Source organism: Pipistrellus kuhlii, unplaced genomic scaffold (assembly GCF_014108245.1).
Source record: "Pipistrellus kuhlii isolate mPipKuh1 unplaced genomic scaffold, mPipKuh1.p scaffold_m20_p_1, whole genome shotgun sequence".
Lineage (NCBI taxonomy): Eukaryota > Metazoa > Chordata > Mammalia > Chiroptera > Vespertilionidae > Pipistrellus > Pipistrellus kuhlii.
This window is the reverse complement of record NW_023425404.1, coordinates 51,376,080-51,401,403: the sequence shown is the minus strand read 5'-3', so window position 1 is coordinate 51,401,403 and position 25,324 is coordinate 51,376,080. Positions and strand designations below refer to the sequence as shown.

General features: G+C 52.2%; 2 protein-coding genes across 12 annotated transcripts in view; one reads left to right on the top strand and one right to left on the bottom strand.

The window, feature by feature from the left end:
* STARD9 (StAR related lipid transfer domain containing 9) overlaps positions 1-8,364 on the top strand; it is an 82,404-nt gene extending 74,040 nt beyond the window's left edge. For 2 of the 3 annotated variants that reach the window (XM_036444789.2, XM_045583462.1), the window contains 10 exons: positions 43-240; positions 2,053-2,236; positions 2,594-2,731; positions 4,980-5,097; positions 5,216-5,337; positions 5,509-5,573; positions 5,699-5,901; positions 6,075-6,172; positions 6,325-6,483; positions 6,963-8,364. In XM_036444789.2, coding sequence (XP_036300682.1) covers positions 43-240; positions 2,053-2,236; positions 2,594-2,731; positions 4,980-5,097; positions 5,216-5,337; positions 5,509-5,573; positions 5,699-5,901; positions 6,075-6,172; positions 6,325-6,483; positions 6,963-7,064 — 1,387 coding nt within the window. In that variant the 3' untranslated portion in view covers positions 7,065-8,364. The remainder of the gene's footprint in view (positions 1-42; positions 241-2,052; positions 2,237-2,593; positions 2,732-4,979; positions 5,098-5,215; positions 5,338-5,508; positions 5,574-5,698; positions 5,902-6,074; positions 6,173-6,324; positions 6,484-6,962) is intronic. The other variant, XM_036444795.2, reaches the window with a different exon arrangement.
* A 2,258-nt stretch (positions 8,365-10,622) lies between these two features.
* On the bottom strand, positions 10,623-24,300 carry CDAN1 (codanin 1). Of its 9 annotated transcripts, none has more exons than XM_045583444.1 (28): positions 24,162-24,300; positions 23,518-23,996; positions 23,124-23,330; positions 22,783-22,952; positions 22,195-22,308; positions 22,027-22,105; positions 21,483-21,603; positions 21,188-21,297; positions 20,566-20,655; positions 19,845-19,920; positions 19,128-19,333; positions 18,035-18,155; positions 17,753-17,899; positions 17,478-17,644; positions 17,087-17,174; positions 16,765-16,854; positions 16,582-16,636; positions 16,210-16,343; positions 16,032-16,135; positions 15,602-15,760; positions 15,210-15,273; positions 14,972-15,050; positions 14,655-14,803; positions 12,959-13,066; positions 12,768-12,831; positions 12,430-12,611; positions 12,043-12,150; positions 10,623-11,390 (listed from the first exon to the last, which is right to left on the bottom strand). In XM_045583444.1, exons 1-28 carry the CDS (start codon positions 24,249-24,251, stop codon positions 11,265-11,267), a joined length of 3,687 nt encoding a protein of 1,228 aa, XP_045439400.1. In that variant the 5' UTR covers positions 24,252-24,300; the 3' UTR covers positions 10,623-11,264. The 9 variants fall into 9 exon arrangements, 8 of the variants coding, with proteins under 8 accessions (XP_045439400.1, XP_036300585.1, XP_045439406.1 ...); XM_036444692.2 differs by having other exon boundaries at positions 23,124-23,327; XM_045583450.1 differs by lacking the exon at positions 12,043-12,150.
* Positions 24,301-25,324: the final 1,024 nt, after the last annotated feature.

Sequence of the window (25,324 nt, the reverse complement as noted above, 5' to 3'; positions counted from 1 at the left end):
ATTCATGGCTGGTTTCAGTGAATCAATAATGTTTTATCTCAGGCAAAAACAAACCATCGAGTCCCTCCGGAGACAGCGGGCTGAGCGACTTCAGAACTTCCGCCGGACTCGAAGCCTCAGCCCCCAGAAACAGCTGAGCTCCCTGCCTAACGGGGGCCTCTCCGCCGGTGACCTTGACTTACCCAGCAGGCGCCGGGAATACCTGCAGCAGCTGCGGAAGGATGTTGTGGAGACAACCAGGTACAGGCGGACCCAGAACCCTGCAGGGAGTGGGTTCTGTGTGGGGTGGGAGTCTTAGTGTCCTGGAGGCTGGAGGCTGCAGCTTCCTCTCACAGCAGCAATTCCAGCAGAGGGTCTGCTGAACCTCTGGCATGCGGAGGTGGCTGCGGGAGCAGGGACAAAGGGGACAAAGGGAACAAAGGGGCGGAGGAGGGGTGGGCAAAGGGAAGTCCTGGGAGAGGAGGAACAGAGTAGCTGTGGCAGAAGGAGACTGCAGGTCAGAGCCTCCGAATAAGATACAAAATCAAACTGAAGACCCTGTGGGCAAAGAGAGGCTGGGTCACTCCAGAGTGGGGTTGCACAGAAAGTAAAGGGATGGAAAAGGTATTTAATGAAATAAGTAGCAACACTTATACCAACAAAATAGACTTTAAAACAAAGGCTGTAACAAAAGTCAAAGAGGGACCCAGCTGTTCTACTAGGCATTTATTAGAATAAACTCAAAACACTAAATAAAAAACAAACAAAATGTACCCTCTGTTCATTTGTAGCATTATCTACAATAACTTAAGTGTCCATCAGTAGATAAATGGATAAAGAAAAATGGTGCATACATGCAATAGACTATGACTTAGCCATAAACAAGGACGAAAGCTTGCCATCTGCAACAACATGGATGGTCCTAGAGAGTACTGTGCTGAGTGAAATAAGTCAGACAAACACCATATGATTTCCCTTATATGTGGAATCTACTGTAAAAAACAAATGAACAAACAGAATAGAAACAAACTCGTAGAAACAGAGAACATTTTAACAGTTTCCAAAGGAGAAGGGGATTGGGAAATGAGTGAAAAAGGTAATGGGATTAAGAAGTACAAAAAACTGTTAGCTGGTATGGCTCAGCGGATAGGGCATCGGCCTGTGGACTAGGGGGTCCTGGATTTGATTCTATTCAAGGGCACATGCCCAGGTTGTGTGCTTGATTCCCTGTGGGGGCATGCAGGAGGCAGCTGATCAATGGTTCTCTCTCATTATTGATGTTTCTGTTTCTCTCTCCCTTCTCTGAAACAATAATAAAAAATATATTTTATTGATTTTTTACAGAGAGGAAGAGAGAGGGATAGAGAGTTAGAAACATCGATGAGAGAGAGACTTCGATCAGCTGCCTCTTGCACACCCCCTACTGGGGATGTGCCCGCAACCAAGGTACATGCCTTTGACCGGAATCGAACCCGGGACCTTTCAGTCCACAGGCCGATGCTCTATCCACTGAGCCGAACTGGTTTCGGCAATAAAAATATATTTTTTAAAAAAAGAAGTATAAAATAGCCTGGCCAGTGTGGCTCAGTGATTGAGCATTGATCCCTGAACCAGGGAGTCACAGTTGATTACCAGTCAGGGCACACACCTGGGTTGTGGGTTCAATCCCTAGGAGGGGGGGTGAAGGAGGCAACCCATTGATAATTCTTTCTCATCATTGATGTGTCTATCGCTCCCTCCCTTCCTCTTTGAAATAAATAAAAACATATATTTTTTAAAAAGTACAAAATAGTCATGGATGTAAAGTACAGCAAAGAGAATATAGTCAATAATATTGTAATGACTATATATGGTGTCAGGTGGGTACTAGACTAAGAGGGGAACCACTTAGTAAGGTATATAAATGTCTTATCGCTAGGTTGTATACCTGAAACTAGTACGTACGTCAAGTATAATTGAAAAATTATTTAAAGTTTAAAAAAAGGCGTTGAAGAGGCCTGGGGTGAGCAGGCCATGGCCATCGCCCACCCATCGTGTTAGAAGGCACCTCTCTGCCCGTCTGGTCCTTCCCAGGAACCCGGGGTCAGCGCCAAGGTCTGCTCGGCCACCCTCTGACATAGAGCTGATGCTCAGAGAATACCAGCGAGCTCGTGAGGAGGCCAAGATGGAGATCGCCCGGGCCCGGGACCGGCTGCGGGAGCAAGCCGAACAGGAGAAGCTGAGAATCCGCCAGCAGATCATCTCCCAGCTGCTGAGGGTGGGAAACGGGTTTCAGGGCAGGCCTGGAGCCTGGAGGCAGACTCAGACTGCTCGGTCCTCACTGGCTGCCTCGGGCAGGGGATGTAGCATCTGACCCCTGGTGCCAGGTCCAAAGCTGTGTTCACTGTCTTTACGTGCCATTCTCATCAGACCAGCTCCTGGCGCTGGGCCAGAGTCTGGGAGGAGGCTGCCTTGGTATCGAGTAGGGGTGGGGGGTGGGGAGTGTGAGGGTGTGTGGCTGAGGTGGGAGGCACTGGGGTGATGGGACTGGGAGGTGAGAGGAGGATTTGGGGCTGTGGGGCCTGGGTAGTGAGGGTGCACCAGAAGCTGGTTGACAGTGATCTGTCCTTCCCAGGAAGAGGAAAAACTACGTACCCTGGCTGCCTCCAGCTCCCTGTGCACCAGCTCCAGTGGAAGCCTGTCCTCTGGGGTCACCTCTGGCTACAACAGCAGCCCAGCCTTGGCAGGCCAGCTCCCATCCCCAGGCAGTGTGGTGAGTGGGCAGGTGCTAGGTGTAAGCTCGGGACCGGCCGCTAATGCTCGCGTTTGGGCAGGAAGTTCTGCCTCCAGTCACTGCTGACACTGGATGGCGGTGGCTTTGGGCTTCCCTCTAGTTCCGTCTTTCTCTTCGTTCATTCAACAGCTGCTTGTTTTGTAGATGTTTTAAGCATTGAGGGTGCAGCAGTGAGCAAAACTATTCTTGTCCTTAGATTATTAAAAGGATAAATATTAAAGAGCTTATTTTATAACTAGAGGCCCAGTGCACAGATTCATGCACCAGTGGGGTCCCTCGGTCTGGCCTGTGGGGATCAGGCTGAAACCAGCAGTCCAACACCCCCCTGGAGTGCAAGAGGGCACTCTGAAAAGTTGCTGTGGCTTGGCAGCTCCATTGAGCATCTGCCCTCTTGTGGTCAGTGTGCATTATAGCTGCCGGCTGGTTGCCCAGGCATAGATCAGTGGTCAGCAAACTCATTAGTCAACAGAGCCAAATATCAACAGTATGATGATTGAAATTTCTTTTGAGAGCCAAATTTTTAAAACTTATACTTCTTCTAACACCACTTCTTCAAAATAGACTCGCCCAGGCCTTGGTATTTTGTGGAAGAGCCACATTCAAGGGGCAAAGAGCCGCATAGAGGAAGGAATGCTAAGCCAGTGTGAAAGGTGGGGCCTGACCTAGTCTGGATGCTCAGTGAAGATGCTCTGAGCTGATGGTGAGAGATTCTGCAGTGAGAGCTCCGCGCTGGGGGTGTCCAGAGGGCCCACAGGGAGGCCCTGAGGGAGGAGGAGCTTGAGGAGCTAAAACACTTGTTTGGTTGGAATGTAAAGAGAGAGAATTACATGAAAAAAAGGACCAGAAAATGCAAGATCGGATGGACTAAATTGAGAATTCTGGGCCTTTCTAGTTCCCCAAAGCTGCTGGAAAGCCTTTCAGTAGGGAGAGAAGGATGAGATTGTGAGAAGGGGTAAGATCAGCTCTGTAGACCCATTAGTGACCACGGCAAAGCTTCATGATCGCTTGGCTTAGGGCGCTCCTGGTGAAGGGGAACGGGTGTGGATTCAAACTGGATGTGGAGGAAGGGAGACGGGAGGGTTGAAAACCATGCATGCTTTGGGTTTGAGGACAGTGTCAGGAAGCCCTGGAGGCTGACAGGTTTTGTGGGAAGATCATGAATCTAGTTTTGTATTTACTGGGTTGAAGCACCTCTGAGAAATTCAGGGGCTTGTTGGAATACTGATCTATCTGGGACCCAGAGATGAGACCTGGCTGGGGATAGAAAATTTGAATTAATTTTATAAAGAAAAACTCCACATAGTAAAAAAACAACAACAAAAAAACAACAACACATGGTTTTCAAACAGTAGCCAAGGACACAGTGTCTAGTGCATATTTCAGTCTCCTATTTGCCCTCCCCAGAAGCAGTCATTCGTCCTGTTTGGTGTATATTTCCAGAGATAGCCTGTGCGTCTATAAGAATATATCTTTTTGTAAAGCATGTGAGTGGAAGCATACGGTACTCACTTTGTCCCTTTGTTTTTTTTCCTTTAAAAATATTGGTTGGATCTTGAATATCAATAAATCTAGTGCTGACTCATTCTTTTTAATAGTCGAATAGTGTTTCTCTTTTCTCTTTAACTGTATGTTATTAAATGTGGTGTTTTATATAGATAATATGAGTTGAAAAGGCAAAAAATATATACATAATTAAGGATCTATAGGGAAATACCCATCCCTTTCCCTGTCTGCCTAGTCCATGTTCCTCATCCTCCCAAGAAAACAGTGGGACTGGTTTCTGTTGCTGTTGACCTCTTGGGTCATCTGGCCTCCTGTACTCTCCATAGGGGAAGATCTTTTCCCTCAGTTTTTTGTGTTTGTTTTTTTTAATAAACACCAAGTATTATTTATTTTTAAAAAAATATATATATTTTTTATTGATTTCAGAGAGGAAGGAAGAGAAAGAAATAGATAGAAATATCCATGATAAGAGAGAATCATGAATCAGCTGCCTCCTGCAAGTCCCCTACTGGGGATCGAGCCCACAACCCAGGCATGTGCCCTTGACTGGAATCGAACCTGGGACCTTTCAGTTCGCAGGCCGATGCTCTATCCACCGAGCCAAACCAGCCAGGGCTTCCCTGTATTTATGTTGGAAGTGTTGGTGTGTTTCAGAGGCAGTGGCTTTTTGGCATCTGCTTTCTCGCTTCCTCTGTTCTGGTCTTGAGCAGCTTCGCTTCTGCAGGGGGATACCAACTTGCCTGATTCTGGAGACTCCTGGATTGGGGACGTGCAGGGCCGTTCTGCAGTGAGGAACAGTCACCTGAATCTGGCTGGATCTGCCTGGAAGAACTGGGCCCACAGTGAGTGGTGGGGCAGTCACCTGCCTGGTTTGGGCACTTTGGGGGTTGCGGTTGCCGGATCCAGGGAGTGCCTGCCCCTCGGAAGCTGCGGATGTCAGAGCCCCCCTCTTCCCTGTAGGCCGCAGAGCCTCCCTGGGCAGCTGCTGCTGCTCCTCGTCCAGCGTGTCCAGCCTGGGGAGCGGCTTCTCCTCCTCCTACCAGGACTTGGCCAAGCACATTGTGGACATCTGTCTGGCTGACGTGAGGAACTGCTCCTTGGACAGCATAGCTGGGGAAGAGCCGGGAGGGAAAGAGCAGGGCTGATGTGGCTTTTCTGGTGGCTCTCTACCGTGACAAAAGGGGACTGGTGACCAACCCCAGAGTCTGGTTTATACCAATCCCACTAATTGGGTGTGGTCACTGTGTCCTTAGGTGATGGCTGCTTGCTCAGCTGATCTGCACAATCTCTTCAATGGCCAGGTAGCAGCCGGCTGGACGTGAGTTCCTTTGTCTTGTCCTCATCCCGCTGTGCTGCTCGCCTCCCTCCTTCCCCTTCTCCACCCTGCGCTGCCCTGTGACCCCGGCACCCGTTTCACTCCCCCCCCCCCCCCTCATGCCCCAGCTCCCAGGGTGAGGAGCAGCAGGTGCAGCTCTACAACAAGGTGTTCACCTCTACCCGGCACGGCTTCCTGGGGGCCGGGGTGGTGTCCCAGCCGCTGTCTCATGTGTGGGCAGCGGTGAGTGACCCCACCCTGTGGCCCCTGTACCACAAGCCCATCCAGACAGCGAGGCTGCATCAGCGAGTGACCAAAAACATCCACCTCGGTAAGCTCTGCCCGGGGACAGGTAGCAGGCCGGTGGAATTCAGACCGCCTCCAGCTGGGTGTCGGGTTGTGTGAGGATGGGGGACTTGGGGGGCCCCTGGCCTGGGGAGGATTTAGGACTAGGTCTGTCTGTGCACCTGAACCTGCCGACTCTTCCCATCCCCGACCTGCCAGTGTACGTGGTGTGCGACCCGGCCCTGTGTGCACTGAAACAGCCGCGGGACTTCTGCTGTGTCTGCGTGGAAGCCAAAGAGGTGCCTGCCTGGCTGGCGGTAAAGATATTGGGGGAAGAGCGTGGGCTGGAGTGTTGTGAGAAGCAATCTTTGTGGGCCTCAGGTCCTCTGGGGAGGAGAATGGGTGATAGAAGTCTGGAGCCTATTTGGTGATCACATCGGCAGGACTCACACCGCTCTCTCTGTCCCAGGGGCATCTCTTTGTCATGGCGGCTCAGTCTGTATATGACACATCCATGCCGAGACCCAGCAAAGAGATGGTCCGAGGGGAGATCCTGCCCAGTGCCTGGATCCTGCAGCCCCTCACCGTGGAAGGCAAGGAGGTCACCAGAGTCATCTACTTGGCCCAGGTGATGCGCCCCCTGCAGCTCGCCTGGATTTACCCTCACAGCCCCTTGGGGATGTTGTTTAGCCGGCTTAGCTGCTCCATGTCCTCAGCGCCTTGGCCCTGTGGCCTGACACTCAGGGGCTTCTCGGGTCACAGTAAGGGGAGGGAGTCGCTGGGGAATCAGAGGACAGAGTGGATCAGCCCTCTCTGACGCTGCTGTTGCCAGAGAGCCTACAGCCTTTCTCCTCTGGCTGTTCCCGGGTCCCCGGGGGCACAGGCAGCCGCCTCAGCAGAGCAGAGCCAGGACCCCTTCATTCTATTCGGCTCTACTCCCAGCCCCCTGGCCTGACCTTTGTCACCGGGAGGTGAAGCCAATGCCTAGATCTGAGCAGCAGAGCCCAGGACCGCAGACTCTCTGAGGAGTCTCACCCATCGCCACAGGTGGAGGGGGCACACTCTCAGATCTGGCTGTACCTCTGACTCTTCCCTGTTTTGTTTCAGATAGAACTTGGCGCTCCAGGTTTCCCCCCTCATCTCTTAAGCTCCTGCATCAAACAGCAGCCACTGGTTATAGCCAGACTGGCTTCCTTCCTTGGTAGCTAGCATCTCACTGTCTATGGTGCTGCTGAGACTCAGGCCCAGGACGCTCCGGAGCCACGGGGGCGGCGCTTGTTCCTCTCTGCACCCGAGGCAAGGAGAGCCGAGGCCACCTGGGAAGACGGCACTCAGCCCGGAGCTGCCGGGAAGCCCAGTCAGCACTGGTTGCAGCTGGCAGCTCTGCAGAGTGAGAGGCCTGAGCTCCTGACCCTGGCTGTCCAGAACAAGCGAAGCTCAAGTCGGAGTTTTCACCTTTCTTTCCTGTCTGAGACGCTATGCAGACAAGCCGCTCAGGGACCGGGATTGGACACGGGCAGCAGAGCTGGGAGACGGTGTGCTCTTGATGGTGCTGTTCTGGTGTGGCCCGGCCCTCGGGCTGGTAGGGAGGCAGCTACCGGCTAAGACTCTGCTCGGAAATCGGCCTCCAGCGTTCAGTTCCACTGTGAGACGGACTGTTACCAAAACAGAAAACGTAAAAAAACAGCTGCACAAACCAGAACAGTGATTCAGAATCATTTCTCCTTGAATTTTTATCAAATGCTTTATTTTTACTCTCTCCCCTTCCCCCTTTTCCTCACAGGAGAGGACATTGGGGTCTTTGCCTCAGTCAGAAGTGCTGAGCAATGCGATCTCATGGAACCTGCACTCCAGAGCTCAGTAGAATGAGACCATTCACTGTAGAAACCACCTGGACAGATTTGGGGTCAAGGTGGGGGCCTATCTCTTTAAGAGAGTTAGGAAGTGAGCAGCCAGGTGCTAGCTGCTGACAATGCAAAAGAAATTTCAGAGATGAAAACTGTCTTTTGAAGATGGAAGAGAACACACAGGAACTCCTAGAGGAGGTGAGTGACTTGTTAGAAGGAAGCTCAGTTCCATTTAAGGCCTCAGAGCCTGGGTCTGTCAGCAGTGGTCTTATTAGCAATTCATGCTGTTGCTGCAGCCACACCTATTCTAGGATGAATGAGAACAGGCTTTCTCTTGCCTTAGCCTGGCAGACTGAGGTTTTAATTATTCTGTGTGGTTACCTCGAAGTGGTAGGAGTGGGAGATTCCCAGCTTTAGTTCTGGTGCCCAGCAGGTGACCATCTAGGGATCAAGATGTGGTAAAATTTCTGTCGAGTACAGCAGAGGTTTATTTTTCTAAAAGTGTTTGCAGGATTTTTGTCTTTTACCTCAAATTATTTATGTATTATTGAATGTTTTTTTCTTTAAACTTTTATTTTTCTGGGTTTTGTTTTGATGACACTCGATATATTTTACACCCTATTTATGTACTCCCATCTCTTTTCATATAAATCTCTTACCAATCTGTTGACTGAATGCAAATTAAAAGTCTGATTGTACTTTTATATGTGAAGATTGTCCTGAGATAGCCTAAGTTTGTTCCTTGAGATGATGGCAGTAAGTACTCATGGCCCAGTTTCAAGTTATACTCCTATAAAATGAAAGCATAATATGCAAATTGACCTAACAGCGGAATGACCAGTCACTATGATGTGCACTGACCACTAGGGGGCAGGCGCTCAATGCAGAAGCTGCCTCCTGGTGGTCAGTGCGCTCCCATAAGGAGCCTCTCTTGCCTCTGCTGCAGGCAGGCAGTAAGGAGCCCTCGAGGGGTCCTGGACTGAGAGTGCAGGCCGGGCTGAGGGGCTCCCCCTGCTTGACTCGCCCCCCCCCCCACGAATTTCATGCGCCAGGCCTCTAGTACAGCTATCATTGCTGTCTACGAACTCGGCACTGCTTTAACCATGTAAATAGCAGCCAGGTTAGTAGCCCAATTATGGCCAGCTGGAGCCCAAGTACCAATAAGGGAGGATTCCAGAACAGTCATTACACCTGACAGTGGCTGTAATCCTCTGGAAGGTATTTCTTTACTGGTAACAGGTGGGCCTCTGGGGCTTCTGAGACAGACAGCAATGGGGATCTGAGCATATGGGTAGCCTAGAGGTGACCTTATCCCCTCACTAGAGAAATCACTTACCAGGCCTGAGTCAGCCACCTAAAAGAATATTAACTGAGGCTCATATGGCAAACCCAAGTATTAAAGATCATCCACAGGCCTACACGATTATGAGAAAGTCAGAATTTGGTTTAGACAGATGATTTACAGACTTCATTGTGCATCAGAATCACCAAAAGGACTTGCTGGGCCCCACCTGAGATTCTGATTCAGTTGTCTGGAGACTACCCTTTGAAATTCATTGTTTTTAATAATTGAGAACAGATACAGGGTGTTCCAAAAAAAAAAAAGTACATACTTTGAATTATAAAATTTTAATGTTTGTTAAAATACATTTCATCTTCAAAATTGAGCCATTATAGCTGTTAAAGTGTGTACTTTTTCTGAGGACACTCTGTACATAGAAAAAAAACAAGTTCACTAGCTCATTAGCTGCCTCTGTGATTTTTTTTTTTTTTTTAAATGTTTCATTGCTGCTTTTCACTACAACTCAAGCAAACAGAATATTGGTTTTAGGTTTCTTTATTCTTTGCCTCTGTGATTCTTGTTATCTTACTGCGTAGAGTAGGCCTTTAAGAGTCGCACAGGCCAGCACTGAGTTTCCGGAGCTGGGCTGTGCTAAGTTTAACGGAGCATCATGCTCAGGCCTCAGGCTGTCCCCGTGTGGTGTGCCCACCCCCCTCACTCAGAGCTGGGTGTCTGAAGTAGCTGCTGCTTAAACTTAGGGCTCAACTCCCGGAGGCAGTGCTTCTGTTCAGCCGCCCCTAATGGGTGCAGACAGTTGGTCTCTGGCATTGAGAACATCCTGAACTTCTCTAGTATAAATGAGATTTAAAGGACAAAGATAAAAAAATTTAAAAAAGGCCTATGAGGATGAGATTAAGGTAAATGGCTCAGATGTAGAAACTTGTTGGAGTGACTGCAATCACCTGAGGGGAAGGGAACGCGCAGGCACACCTGACTGGGCAGAAGTGTGACTGCAGGGGGCGTTAGGAGACAGACCCTGCCCTCCCCCCCCCCCGGACTTAGTCTGAGTAAAGGCTCCTCATCAGCTTTAGTCACACAGCAGACCCCTCGGGCCCAGAGACTCACCCTTGGGTCCGAGATCTCAAGGCTTTCCCCAAGAATACACGAGTGTGCACAGACGGTATTTCAAACAGGGTTCCCGAGTGCCTTTTCCTTCCCCAACAACCTGAACCTCTGTACACACCACCCAAGTAGAAAACCCACAGCTTTTATAGCTCTTAATTCACATTATCAAGGCAGTGCATGATTGGTCAAAAGTCAATGGGTCGTTTAGAGACATGGAGAATGCTTCTGTTGTGAGCCAAGTCACTGCTCCCCTCACCCCGGCTCCCAGCCCTGACAGAACAAGCATGACAAGCGCCGCCCCACCACTAGTTAGTGGGGAGTACTGGTGGGTAGAAGCTTATCCTACAGCTTTCAAGGGAGGGAGTGACATAAAAGCCAACACCCTTGGCAATGAGTCAACAGGGCCCTCCTCACGCTGCACACTAGGCAGTGCCAGGTGACACCAGTACCCGGCTCCACGCCCACCCGGGCCTTCCACAGGGAAGAGTCAGGTGAAAAGAGCAGGACAGGAAGCCCTCTGTAAAGAAGAGTTTATTTTAAAAAGCTCTAGTTCTGCCCCACCCTCGGCTCCTGGAGTTAGGGTCAGAGTTACCTGCCCAGGACTGGAGGCCGGGGGCGCAGGGGGTAGGGCTGGGTTTCTGGTGGGAGGGCTCCACCCCATCCATTGTGCATTTTTAAGGAGAGGCAGTCCAGCTCCTGGTGAAAATGTAGACTCCCAAGATTCATGTTTTAACTTTACTCACAAGTTAAACAATGTCATTTGCCTCTGTCATGATTTCTCAAATCACAGACTTAGGAGAGATGCTGGGATAGCAGCAAGTGGGGCTCAAGCCCACACACATAATTTCAGTTAGCATCCAAGTAATAACTGCTGACTCTTCTGCTCCAGGGCTGGAGTCTCTATGCTTTTCCACCGGAATCCTGAATCAGGCAAACCCTCCTCCTCCTTCTCAGACTCAGGGTGGCAAGCAGCCAGGCAGCCACATACTTACTCCACACGTAAGCAGGAAGCCTAATTTCAGACTCGGCCACTCCCGCACCAGCAGGGGTCGGTCAGCACTGGGCACTTTGGGTGGCGCTGGGCCTGCCCCTGAGGCACAGTCTGGTGGGTGCCAAGGTTCTGGTGAGACTTCAAGGCAGGGCCACTTCTCAGTCCTAGCTCTGGGCCAGCACAGTCCCCCGGTTTGGCTGCACCAGCTCACAAGCTCGTAGCTGGGGTTCTGGCACCTGGGGCTCAGCCAGAAACAGATTGAACAGTGTTGCTAATTCTTCAGCAAAGTCCTGCAATAAGCAAAAGATGACAGAAAAGGCAGACACGTAATTCTGGATAGTTCATTTCTACTAAAATTCACAAATATGAAGCTCTAACGTATTTCCTAACTGCCTTCTACACTGAAATGGCCTTGAAACCTTGCCCCATTAAGTATTCTGGGAGAGTAAACTCTGACGGGAGGCTCAGAGCAGCTAGTGGGCCCTTATCACCATCTGAGTACTCACTATGCACATCACCATCTGAGTACTCACTATGCACATTATTTCATCTTGACAGATGCTAGGAGGTATGAATTATTTCCATTTTATGCTTAAACTGAGATGAATTCTTTGCCCTAAATCACATTAAGTACTAGATGAGATTAAAATTCAGGTTATTAAAAATCCACACTCACTATGCCATACTCCTTTCCAACTACACCTGCCTTCCATCTTCCCTTCCTCCACTGACAGGCCCTTCCTTCATACAGTAGCTGCTCAAATGTGAAGGCCCACCAGAACAGCCACTCCGTGTAGGGTGGTCCTGAAGACACGTGACAAAACCCACTGAGCTTTGGGAAGATGCTAAGAATGCCAGGCACCATCACTTGCCCCCTTTCAGGATAAAAGGGACATCTGATACCCATTCTCTTCTAGGTCAGGGAAGATGAGAGCACCTTACCTCTGGCCACTGGGCCTCACGGAGGCTGTCCAGGCAGGCCTCTATCTCTTTCCGTCCCATCAGACCTTTCTCTACCAGCTCCCGGAGTAAGAACAGCAGCAGGTCCCACTGCAACACACATGCAGCAGGCCACGTCAGGGTGCTAGGAGGACTACACAGTGACCCTGACTGATTCAAAGGACAGCTGCTGAGGAGGGAGCAGACCTGAGGTTAAGCTCTAGGGGAGTCCATTTTGGCACGGAACAGAAATGAGCAAGCTGCCAGAAAAGGAGAACAAAAGAAGCAAGCTCATAACATTCGGGGTGAGAGTGGTGGGTATGACCAGGGTGGTGGACATGACCCCGGAGGGCTGAGAAGTCTGTCCCCATCCACCCACCTCTGACTCACCTCCCTGGGCCGAGTGTCTGCCAGAAGCCCCACATTTCTTGGACTCAGCAGGAGCTGCAGCGGGACAGGCACCTGAAAGTCATCCTTCCACAGGGAAAGCAGTGTGTGTAGGAGCCTTCGAGCCTGCCCTCTCTCCAGCTGGTGTTGTGCCGGGGGCCCTAGTACAGGAATTTGGTCTGCAACTACGGGGAGAAAGCCAAGCTTTAAGAAATGGAACAGGGTTACCTGGCCTGCCCCTGGGAGGAGGAAGAGCAGAAGGAAGTGTCAAGTTCTAATCTTGCTTGCACCCAACCCTGAGATCGGGGGATCTGGCAAGAGTGAGATGACAGAAGACATACCGAGGAGGGATGCTAACTCCACAGAGCACTTCGCCAGATGCTGCTCGGCAGGTGGGCACAGGAACTGGGGGGAAAGCACGGAGAGCCTGGATGTTAGCACCATCCTTAGAGTCGCAGACCTGAGCCCATGTGGCTCTGGTTATTGGGCACATGCAAGGACACACGAGAAGAGCATGCTGCCGTATCTTAACCTGGCGGCACCGCAGCGTCTGACCCAGCTGGCCTAGGAGCTGCTCCAGATGCTCTGGGGACACTCCTTCCTCAGGGTCTCGGGGCCCCACAGCCACAGAGAGCACATCCTAGAGAGAGCAGGGGCAGGAAAAGAGTGAGGCCAAAGAGATTCTGGCTTGGGGTGGGGCTCAACCAGTGGGGAGAGGCAGAGGAAAGGAAGGCAGGGCCCCTGCGTGAAGTGATTGGGCCAAAGTGCCCTCAGATGGAGGCCGGAGCAGGACAGCACAGCTGGGAGAAGCAACCAAGGGGACAACAGAGGGACGGATGGAGCAGGAAGCTGGGAACATGCTGCCAGAGGTGAAGAGACAAAGCTGATCCCCAGAGAGCATCTCATTCTGGAAGAATTTAGGGGAACCAGCCTACAGCATACACATGATATTTTCTATCCTTTATGCTTGTCTATTCATCTCAGGAGAGTTGAGGTTTCAGTATAGAAATCCTGTCTACTGGAAAATAGTAGCTAATGGGTGTGTAGCCTTTCCTTCTTCCTCCTATATACTCCTCTCTGTTTTAGTCATTCCTTCTTAGTCCCTAGTCCACATCTTTGCTTCTGCATCCTCCCCTAGACCAGGGAAACCAGTAAATAGTTGAGGCTTCGCAGGCCATGAGGTCTCTGCCCAACTACTCAGCTCTGCGTGGTAGCACAAAAATAGCCCCAGTTAATGGGTAAATGAACAAGCGTAGCTGTGTCCCAGTAACACTTTACTTATAAAACAAGCACAGGCTAGATTTGGCAAGGGCTGTTTGCTGACCTTGGCTCTAAATTAGGGGTGTCGAACTCAATCAGAGAAGGGGCCAAAATCTAAAATCCAGCCTAAATCGCGGGCCGAATGGTTTACTGAACAGTCATAAACTGTCATTGTGATGGAAACGCAGCGGAGTGCAGTGATGACAGCGCAGTACGGGCCACACTGCAAGGCCTGGCGGGACGGATTTGGCCCGCGGGCCTTGTGTTTGACACATGTGCTCTAAATAGTTTGATTTTTTTTTAAACAATTGTTTCAGTTACCGTTGATTTTTTAAATATATATTTTTTATTACAGAGAGGAAGAAAGAGACAGAAACATCAATGATGACAGGGAATCACTGGTTGGCTGCCTCCTGCATGCCCCCTACTGGGGACCGAGCCTGCAACCCAGGCACGTGTCCTTGACTGGAATCCAACCAGGGACCTTCAGTCTTCAGACCGATGCCAAACCAGCTAAGGCTAGTCTTTGATTTTTTAAAATCAAGTTAAGAACACTGATAGATTATTATTACTGCCTATAACTAAACAAGCATTAACCTCCCACATAGAACATTTCTGAAATCACATCCCAATACCAGATGACTGCCCCTTAAAAATCCCTACTTCACTGGACAGCCATTTACCACCTACCCCTTCACCATCTGTGGAGTATATTATCTATTAATAGTAAAAAATTTTTGTATCTACCCTTTTCACCTTTCAGGTGATTCAAATACCACAAGTCAAAGAGCAATCAGGAAAGCCATTCAATTCAACCCTGTCCTACCTTATCCCATTCAGTATCAAACAATACGGGAAGTAGCTGGAGAACACAGAAAGCTGCGACAAATACTACAGCTGATGTGAGAGGGAGGCCAGGAAGAGAGCATGGAGTGGGGAGGAGCTGAAGGGAGCAGGGAGCTGTGTACTTTGATCGCGGAGATGAGGTGGGAGGGGAGGGGAGCACGGTGCTCACAGGCTCGGGAGCAGCCCCTCCGGCACCCCCGGGCAGCCGGCTCTGGACCCTGGGCTCGGAGCACGCGGCTCACTGCAGCTTTCACCTCCCTCCTGATCAGCGCTGCAGTCAGAGGGAGAACAGAAAAGGTGTCACCAGGGGCCCTGCTTGCGTGCCCATGCCCTCGCTGTTCCCAGCAGGCTCCGAGTCCCATTTCCCCCACATGGCCTCAACTTCCTGCCAGTCCACTTCTGAAAACCTGCGTCAGCCGCTCCCCTGCTCGGGCCTCACCTGTGATGTTGGCTGACAACCAAGTGCAGGCTTTCTCTATCGCAAGCCCCACAGCAATGTTCTCTGCGCTGCTCAGAACCTGTGAGAAGAAGGGCTGCAGTCGGGCCAAGAAGGATGGGGATGATGAAAGCCCAGTCCATGACCGACCCACCTACTGCCAGCGGCCTCGCACTCACAGCCACGAGCACACACCTCCCCCAGCCACCCAGCCGCTGGCTCCAGGCTCCTGCCTACGTACGGCTGCCGGCGTCTCCTCAGGGAGCAGCGCCCGCACGGCACCAGGGCTCTTCTTCTGGCAGAACCTGCGAGGAGGAGGGTCAGCCTGACCACAGGAGAACGGTCCCGAGTGCACCAATCCGTAAGCAGGGAGGGCTCCGCCTCAGGGAGAAGCGGTCAGGCCCCGGGTCCCACCCAGATGCTGGGAGGAACGGGAACCCCAACCACTTGCTCTTCAATTTGGACTTTGGGTCCCAAAAACTCTAAAGCCAAAGTCAGATTACAGAGGAGGCAAAGAATGAAAAAAGTGGGGTGGGGAGAGGACGTGGAATAAAGGATATGAGTGTGAAAGGGGGGGAAAGGTCAGGAAAATATAAGCTAGGAGGAGAGTCCAAACAGACTGGTATCTCTTACTCCCGCCCCTGGGTCAATGCCTGGGCCCCATGGGGGCACAGCTGGGAACACAAGATCTCCAACAGCTGGCCTGGATCTCCCCCTTCCTGTCTCTGCGTCACCAGCTGCTCTTGAAGAAGCGACTCGGCCTGGTGCACCAGATCTGCCACCAGCGTGGCCCTGTAGCAGGGACAGCAATGTTTGGAGGTAGTTGGAAGGGTTGAATCAGAAAGGGGCTGCAAATTCAAGAAAATCTGGTCAGAACTAACTACAAAAACAGCAATTTCAGCCTCCTCCTCCCATCCACTATTGGCCCTTCCTCCAGAATACCCCACAGCTGACTTTCCTCAATTTGGTAACAAGGTATTAGGAGTTAAAACGGAAAAAATGGTAAGAGAATGAGACTGGGACCCTCAACACCTCCATCCCAAACCCCTCAACCCAGACTCACTTGATATGTTTGACACAGTTAGAGCCAATTCTCTCTGCCACAAACTCCACAGTCCTGCGCAGGGAGGGTGGCTGGTTGTGGAAAAAGGCTTGGGCCAACTGTGCCTATAGGAGAGGGGCGGTGCTGTGAAGACTCCCTTTTCCCCAGTGGGTGGCCCCTGCCTCCGCCCGCCTCTCACCTGCAGCCCCTGGGTGGTCCGGAGAGGCGGGGCTCCCAGGCTGGTGGTGGTGGTGGGCGTGATTTTCCTTACAAAGCCCCCGCTCCGCCCGCTGCTGCCCGATACCCACACAGCGAGCAGTTTGCGAAGCTCTCCTGCATCAGGAAGACCAAGTACTTAGTTCCAAACCTTCTCCCCGAGACACACACTCACAAAAAGCATGTTGAACTTAAGAGTTTGTGGAGAAAAGAGGCTGAGGCTCCTGGGGAGTGCCCAAGAACACACACACATTCGGCTGCTGGGCACTCCTGAAGGGACAGGCCATGGATTAAGGACGGACGGACACACACACACACACACACACACACACACACACACACACAAGATCCTCACCGATATAAGGACAGCAAGTGTAGAGCAGGTGCTGGTCCACCACAGGCACGCCATCCTGGGGAAGAGAGCAGGCCAGAACTGGGACAATCAGGTACAAAAATCACATGAGCGTTCAGTCTCTATCCTGGCTTGTCTCCTTTATTCCTGTGGACCCTATGGCTCTGGTTGGACCCCAACACTTACCAAGCCATGCTCTGAAGTTTCTGTGTCCATCTCAAACACATCCACCTGACCCTCTTCCACAAAGAACAGGTCCTCAGGGACTGTGGGAATCTGATGAGATTAAAGCAGTACAAGCTCCAGTCAGGACTTCAGAGCTTCAGACACCTCCGACCGCATGGTTTCAGGGTTTAGGGTTCAACCTTCCTCTGAAACTAGTGATTCCCATACCTCCCCTGAACTTTCACCTTCTGGCCCCAACCCTGCTCAGATTCAGCCAGTCTCCCCATCTCTAGCCACAGTGGTGTCCCCCTCCTTGCCCAATCTGGACTCTCACTCCACCAACCTGGAAAAGCCAGCCCAGAACAGCAAGCAGCAACAGCTTGTTCAGGAAGCACATCTCCCCGTCACTGTCCTTAGACAAAACCAAGCTCCTAAAAGGTAGATGAGGGACCAGTGAGAGAGAGCTATGGCTGGAAGGGAATTCCCAAAAGCAGACCCAAAGGGGACTGCTGTGGTGCAGGGGACCCGGATCCCCTCAGGGCCCCTCTCAGATCTGCCCTCCCTCTCAGCTGGCCCAACGTGGGAACAGAAAAGGGCAAGTAACTACCCAGTGTCTTTCCTTGAGGACCAAACCCAGCCTCCCGAGGTGCTGTGATGGCCGTGGTACACAGAGGAAGCACAGGCTGGCCTTCTCCTCATACACCTTCTCCCCACCTCGCCCCTCCTCCGCTCACCGGTGCAGGTGCAGCAGGAGAGAGAAGATGCTGCGGTAATAGTCCAGCATGGGAACAATGTGGTCAGCCAGAGAGAGGAACTCCACCAGCCAGGGCACCGTGAGCACTGCTCGGTGGGCGCGCAGCCCCTGCTGCAGCAGAGCGCGTACATCCAGGACGGGGGGCACCTGGCAGGGCCAGCATTTGTCAGCAGGTCTCAAGGGGCCTGGACGCGTCCTCTAACCCCAGGGCCCTGTGGCTCTTTCCGCTCCCACCTTCCCAGAGCCCCTACTCACCTGGCTCCTCAGGGCCAGAATGGAGTCCTGGAGCTCCCGGGTGGGGGGTGGCTCAGGACCCCGGTACGGCAGGAAAGCCACGAAGCCCAGGAACTTAGCCAGAAGCCTCAGGCTGAGCAGCACCACGGCAAACTGCCTCCGTTCACCCTGCAGGAGGCGAGGGAGGTAAAAGGTCCTAAGCATAAGGCTTCTAGAAAAAAGTCCGAATCTGTCACAAAGTTCTTGAAAATACCCATTCCCTCTTAGGTCAGAACGCTTCCGCTCCCTCTTCTGCTCGCTAACCTGCCAGTCCACATCTGCCTCTCCGTCTTCTTCACTAGCCTCAGGCTGAGGCAGGACAAAGCCGTTGAGCTCCCGAATCTTCAGACTCAGACTGTCCATGAGATGCTGATTAAACTGGAAGCTAGGACGGCGAGCAAGAAAGAAAAAAAGTTGTAGGAAGAACCAGAACAGAGAAGAGTGTTCCAGACAGAAAGGCTCAGAGTCGAAAGGCCAAGGAACAGGAGGTTTCTCACGTGGGTAAAAGAACAAGACCTTAAGGTAAACACCTGGATGTTCATTGCAGCATTATTTACAAAAGCCAAGAGTGGAAGCAACCTAAGTGTCCATTGGCAGACAAATGGATAAAGATGTGGTACATAGTATAAAAATAATGGGAATTACTCAGCCATAAAAAAATAATAAAATCTTCCTATTTGTGACAACATAGATGGACCTAGAGCCGTGGTTGGCAAACCGCAGCTGAGAGCCACATGCGGCTCTTTGGCCCCTTGAGTGTTCTAACGCCATTTCTTCAAAACAGATTCGCTCAGGCCAAAATCTGACTTCTGCGCATGGGCCACGAACACTGTATGTGCGCGCCCGCAGGTGGTATTTTGTGGAAGAGCCACAATCAAAGGGCCAAAGAGCCGCATGTGGCTCAGGAGCCTCGGTTTGCTGACCACTGACCTGGGGGTTATTACTCTAAGTGAAATAAGACAGAGGCAAATGTCATATCGTTTCACTAACAACATAAACTTACTGACGGTTAGCAGAAGGGAGGGGTGTTAGGATAAGGGTGAGAACGGTAAAGGGATTAAATTGACAGTTATAAAAAAGTCACAGCACAGGAAATATCGATGGCTTCAGGTGGGTACCAGACTTACCCAGGTGACCACCTTGTAAGCTAATCCCTATGTTATATATAATACCTGAAACTAATATAATAATTGATTTCAACTGTAACTGGAAAATAGAGGCAGGAAGTACGAACTCGAAGGAGCCCAGATATCACCCAGTGCCCCCGTTACACTCCAGGAGGAGAGAGAACTGTCTGCCCTTTTGGGAAGACGAACCTCTCCTGGACCTCTGTCCCTCCCGGAGACGCAGGACCTACCTGCCGGCGCTCAGGATGAAGTCCCTGAAGAAGGCCTGGCAGCCCGGGAAGGAGGGCGGTGGGCAGGGCCCACCGCTGCTCTGAGGGGCCGCCAGCCGTTCCTGCAGGCGCCGCAGCCGTCCCAGCTTGTCAGCTCCAAGCACACTTAGCACATCTGGCGCCTCACCCAAGATGGTGCCCCCAGCACCACCAGGGCTCTGACACATCTGGGGCAGTGGGGAGGAGAGAAATAACAATAAAAAGGCAACGCAGTAATTAAAAAAAAACAACAACAAAAAACCAGGATTGAATAAAATAAAGAATAAACATTTATGGAATGCCAACCCTCTACCAGGTGCCATAGATACATTTTTTGAGATATTCTTGTTTTATGGTGAAGAAACTGCAACCACAAGATGAAACATCTGCCCAGGCCAGTAGAGCTGGGATCTGAAACGAGGCTCAACTGAGTCTAAAGCCCACATTCTTTCTACCACAACAGAATTCAAGAGCCAGGAAGTAGTGAGAGGTTGGAGGCAGACAGGAAGGTACGGATGCGAGAGGAGGCCCAGGAGTGGGGGTGCAGGGCATAGGAGACATCTTGGCTCCTCTCTGAGTTTCAACCACTACCCAAGAAGCAGAACTCCCGCTCAAACCCCAGCCCAGGACTTGATTGGCTGCCCCACAACCCCAGGCCTACAGTTCACTGTAGATTAATCTACTGCTGGAAGCTATTACCTGGAGAAGTTGTTTTTGGAAAAGCCGAACAAAATGACTGTGGCTGCAGGCTGCAGAGAGTTGACCCATCATGGCTCTGAGGAGTAAGAGATGGAAATGGAGTGTAAGGGAAGGAGAAAGGAGGTAGATCTGAGAGAACAAGCCAATTCTTAGGCCTTTCAGCCCTTTACCTCTGGCATAGCGGGCCAGCACTAGGAGGAGGAAAAGGTAAGGGACACACAGTGAGATTCCTCAGGGATAGATACACTTAGCCAAACAGGAAATAATATCACCCCTCTAATCTTCAATCCTCAGGGAGGGCCAGTTAGCTTCAAGACCCCCGTGGAAGGCAGATCACTGGACAAAGGATATTCTTCCTGCATCCTAGTTACCTAGCTATGCTAAGTGATTGGAATTGCCAAACTAGCCAACGGAGGTTGGAAAGGGTCTAACCAGTAACTTTGGCCAAAACTCAAGCAACCTGGAGCAAGAGCTTTGCACTTTTCCAAGCATGCACCCCCACAGAACCAGTATGAGTCCTTTCTGAGAGGAAGGAGCTGGAGAGACAAATCCCTTTGAGTAGAGGCTGAACGGGCAGTAACTAGAGCGATTAGGGACAGAAGATAACAGCTTCAGGCTGGACACAGTGGAGAAAAGCCTTCCTTCAATCAGCTACCAAGCACCACTGAGCTGCTTGCTGTTGGAAGCAAGCAAGACAAGGTGACAGTGTTGGAGCACCCACCTGATCCTGCTGCCCAAGCCCTTCTCAAAATCCCAGCCAGGCTCCTCGTGGCGATCCTCCCACTCTCGAAGCACCTCATAAAACACATCCCTGAGAGACACACAAGAATGCCTGATGAGCCAAAACCGGTTTGGCTCAGTGGATAGAGCGTCGTCCTGCGGACTGAAAGGTCCCGGGTTCGATTCCGGCCAGGGGCATGTACCTGGGTTGCGGGCACATCCCCAGTAGAAGATGTGCAGGAGGCAGCTGATTGATGATTCTCTCTCATGGATGTTTCTAACTCTCTATCCCTCTCCTTTCCTCTCTGTAAAAAAAATCAATAAAATTTATTAAAAAAAAAAAGAATGCCTGATGATCTGGGCACAGCCAATCTAACTCAATCCCAGAAGCACCTCCCCTACCTCAGAAGAACTGATGACAGGACTACCCACAGCCCCATTCCTTGTGTTCTCCTAAGTTCTCTCCAGGATGACGATGCTCTAACCCAGAAGCAGCCCACCACATGCCTGACACATCTCCGGGTACTGAAAATTGATCAACTTTCTATGAAAATGACATAAGTTGCCTATTTCAGAGTAAAAAAGGCCTCTTTACCTCCCCACAAATTCCCTTTTCTTATCACCTCTGTTTTTTAAAAGTATGAAAGGCTCGGTCACTGGAGAAGTTGGCACGATTGTCAGTTTCTGGCTGAAAGGAGACGGCTTGAACAGCGGGTGGCATCGCCAGGGAGACCTAAAATATGGCAATGACATTAGGAACAGAAGCCTGTAGACTGTAGAGTGTATGCTCAGAAAACTTCCTCCCCTTATTCCTCCCCAGTGAGATCACAGGACAGAGTGGTGTGAACTGAGCTGCCTGAATTAGGAAGCTGGGAAGGGTCGGCTCTGGGCCAGTCGACATCTAAGGTGGGGTCATACCTTAGCAACACTGCCCTCATAGGCTGCTCGAAGGCGGCCTTGCAAAGCTGGTGAGAAGCACAGCAGCCGCTCATTCTCAGCCAACAGCTTCAAGGTCCCTTTGTCCAGGCAGGAAAGAACTCTACAAGGTCAAGAGCACATATGAATGTAACGGGACACACACTGCAAATAGGAAGCTGGCACCAGCCTACCACACAGAGTATAGAGCATGGAGCAGGTTTGTAAGGCAAAGCCACAGGCCAAGGATTAAGGCTGATGAGAGTAAAAGGGGAGGAAATGAGACCTTATGGAGCAGGGAGCAAGCGAGCAGGACAGGAACATAAGACAGTAACCAGGACAAAGGTCAGTCACCAAGATCACAGCAGGCAGTTTGACTCTTTCACAGGCCAAATTCATAGCCTTGACATAAAATTAAAGGGTTACAGGTAGGAACAGATCCAGGGTCACTACACACTGTGTTAAGCACAAGCCCATACTCCAATTGGCCAGAGAACCAGGAGGACAATGGGGACAAGGCTCAGATGCCTCCGCTGGAGCAACTCACTGAAACTGATGTTCCAAAACCTGCACTGCAAAGAAGACACAATCGTGCACACTCTGGAATAGAGGGCTTTCCGGGGAACCTAGAATGACAGTATCAAGCTGTCAGTTAAAAATTATTCCATTTCTAGACTTCGTTTCTCAAAAAAAAAAAAAAGGCTTGCTCACTGACCTAGGACTCCTGGACTGGGTTCAAGGTCACTGCTCTTAGCAGCCACCATCCTCCGGGCAGTAAGGAGCTGAAGGACGAAGAAAAGCTCCAAGAAGAGATTTGGCACCAGGTTTTCTGGATGAAAAAGAAGCCCCGATGCATTGAGCACCATTAAGAATCAAGGCTGGGGGGAGTACTCAGAACTTAGAAAATTTTGCAATATAATGCTTCTATTATATACTGACAATCTCAGACTAAAATAGTCTGTCATGAGCATATTTTAAATAAATTTTTAAACATTAAGAAAAATAGAGTCCAGGCTCAACTCTACATGCCTTATCAATTCTCTTACCCTAATGGTCGGCAAACTCATTCATTAGTTATCAGAGCCAAATGTCAACAGTATGACAATTTAAATTTTTTTTGAGAGCCAAATTTTTTAAACTTAAACTTGGTCTAACGCCACTTCTTCAAAGTAGACTCCCCCAGGCCGTGGTATTTTGTGTAAGAGCCACACCCAAGGAGCCAAAGAGCCGCAGTTTGCCGACCACTGTCTTACCCTACAGTTCTATAAATATCGCGGCTCCAGCATCCTTTGCTCTCACCCACCTGCAATGCATGAAGAATAGACGAGGGCTACCAGCTCCAGGCGCTGGCGGGAAGACACCTTGGCAGGGTCAGCAGGTTCAGCTGTGAGGTTTCCTGTCCGGGTGGGCAGGGAAGACCCCGATTCTGGGGTGGGACAGGCGGGAGCAGGTGACTGCTGCAGCTGCTTAGAGCTACGGAGACAGACAGATACCATGAGCACTCAGCCTGGCTTCCCCTCCACAGCCAGACTCAGGTTCCTCCAGAGAGGACGTCCACAGGCCAGGAAACAGGCTCCCGGCTCCCGGGGGGCAATCAGACCCCGCACAGGAAGGAAACGACCATCCCAGGCAACAGGGCCGTACCGCTCCTTCCTGAGCATCTCCCGCTCCTCTTGCAGACTCCTGCAGCCTGCGGTCAGGCCCTGGCCCCAGGGGCTAGAGTCCAGGACGGAGGGCTGGGGACCCGGAACACAGTTGATTGGGGGTGAAGTGAAGCAGGTCTTGGGCTTGGAGAGTGACCGCTCTTCGCTCACCGGAGTTGGGTTGATCCTGCGTGAAGGCTTCGTCCTGCTGGGAGCAGCCACAGGTTTCTCCCAAGTTCCCACTTCCAGCAACCTGACACCAGCTGGGGGACAGACAGCTCGCCCCTCATCACGGTAGTTATCCCACCCCCGACCTTCCAGCCGTTCCCTCGTCCTACTGAGCTCTCATGACTGGCTCCCCCAGCACAGCCTCTCCGGGTGGGGGTGGCTCTCACCCTGCACTGCCGGGGGGCACCGAGCCCACGGGAGGGAACTCCTCCAGGTTGCTGAGATTTGGCGGATCGGAGCGTGCGCGGCTGGGGCTGCCGGCGGCCCTAGGCCTGCGGCTCCCCGCCCAGAGCGGGCTCTCCCCGCCGACCCCCTCCTCCAGGCTCCCGGGGCCTCGGCCGCCGCGCTCGCGGGCCTGCCCCGGGCCCCGCCTCCGGCCCCCGCGGCGGGCTGCAGGGGCCTCGGCGGCGGCGCTCAGAGGCTCGGTCGGAGGGAAGAGCTGGCTGCGCGCCCCGCGTCCGCCCCGCGGCGGGCCCCCCGGCCTCCCGGGCAGGGCTGCCGAGGAGCCCGGGGTCTTGGCGGGGGTGGGGGGCCCTTGCGGGACCACACGGCTGCTCTGCTCCCTCAGGAAGTTCAGCAGGAACGGCACGAATTCCTTCCGCAGCGGCCGGAGTGAGCTCAGCGCGGCCGCCTCGCCGGCGTCACCCTGAGGGGAGAGCGGCGGGAGGGTCAGCGGGGAGCCCGGGCCCGGGCGGGCGAACCCCGCGGGAGCGCACTCGGCCCGGCTGACAGCAGTCACCCCAGAGGAAGGGGACCGCAGGGGCGGCATCTCCCGAGGAAGGCAGGCTCGGGGGCGTGTCGGCGCTGTTACCTCTGAACTCTGGGCGCCGCGCGCGATCCACCGCACGGCGGCTGCGACCGACACCTCCTCTCGCAGCAGCGACTCCAAAACGGCCGCCATCCCGGTCGGGGCGCTCCGAGGCGATTGCGCAGGCGCCGGCGCGCCGCCGGGGAGGGGCGGGGCCTGCGCTGAAGGGCGACCGTTGGCCCGCGGGGCAGAGGGGCGGGGCCAAGGGGCTGGCGGGGCGGGGCGGGCGGCGCGGAGGGGCGGGGCCGGGCGGGCGGGACTTCCCAGGCTGAGGTCGTTCGGGCCTCCCTGCCATGGGCCGGGCTGCAGGCCTGTGGCGTGGGAGCGCCCGGCCCCGCGTGGGTGATCCCCCGCCCGAGGGGGCGACCTGCTGGACTCGAGGGCGAGGCGGGAGACAGAGGGCCCGGGAGAGCGGCCGGACGGGGAAGGTGAACCACTCTCCGGAGAGACCCAGCCTTTCTTTCTTGATAAGCATTTTCTTTCAAGAGTTGTTTTCCAGACTTGCCCATCATCCCCTTAAGAAACTTACTATGGTTAGCCTCACCTCATTTGACTTTTTTTTATTTTTATTAAATATATTTTATTGATTTTTTACAGAGAGGAAGGGAGATGGATAGAAAGCCAGAAACATCGATGAGAAACATTTATCAGCTGCCTCCTGCACACCTCCCACCGGAATCGAAACCCGAGCCCCTTCAGTCCGCAGGCCGACACTCTATCCATTGAGCCAAACCAGTTTCAGCTCATTTGACTTTTTACAAAGGCTGTTCTCAGTGCCCCCTGCCCACGCGGTGCCCACAGGTTCCCCATCACTCACCACCACGGAGGGACCAAGTAAACTTGAAGCCAGAATTCTCGCTGGGAGCCTTTTGTAATCCTCAGCCCACAAACTTCCAGTGCCTGGGGCTATCCCGCAGTCCATGTTTACAGCCCTTCTACGTTGGAATGATGGTTTACACCAGGTTAATATTTTTACCACTTTGCAGTCCAGATGTCAATAGGCCCATTCATGATTAGCTTGGGAGCTTGAGTTATTTCTTAATTTCTCATATTTTGAAAAACATGAGAGCCAGCCCTTTGGATGTTGCTGCTCACTGAGAAATCAAGAAAGAGAAACCAGGCGGAGAAACACAGGCACCAACGCTCCAGGCCAAGCCAAACCAAAC

Coding starts and splice junctions, on each gene's coding strand:
- CDAN1 (XM_045583444.1), bottom strand. CDS start 24,251: ATGGCGGCCGTTTTGGAGTCGCTGCTGCGAGAGGAGGTGTCGGTCGCA. Junction 22,106..22,194: donor ACCCAGTCCAGGAGTCCTAG/GTCAGTGAGCAA, acceptor CTGTCATTCTAG/GTTCCCCGGAAAGCCCTCTA. Junction 18,156..19,127: donor TTCATCCTGAGCGCCGGCAG/GTAGGTCCTGCG, acceptor TCGCCGTCCTAG/CTTCCAGTTTAATCAGCATC.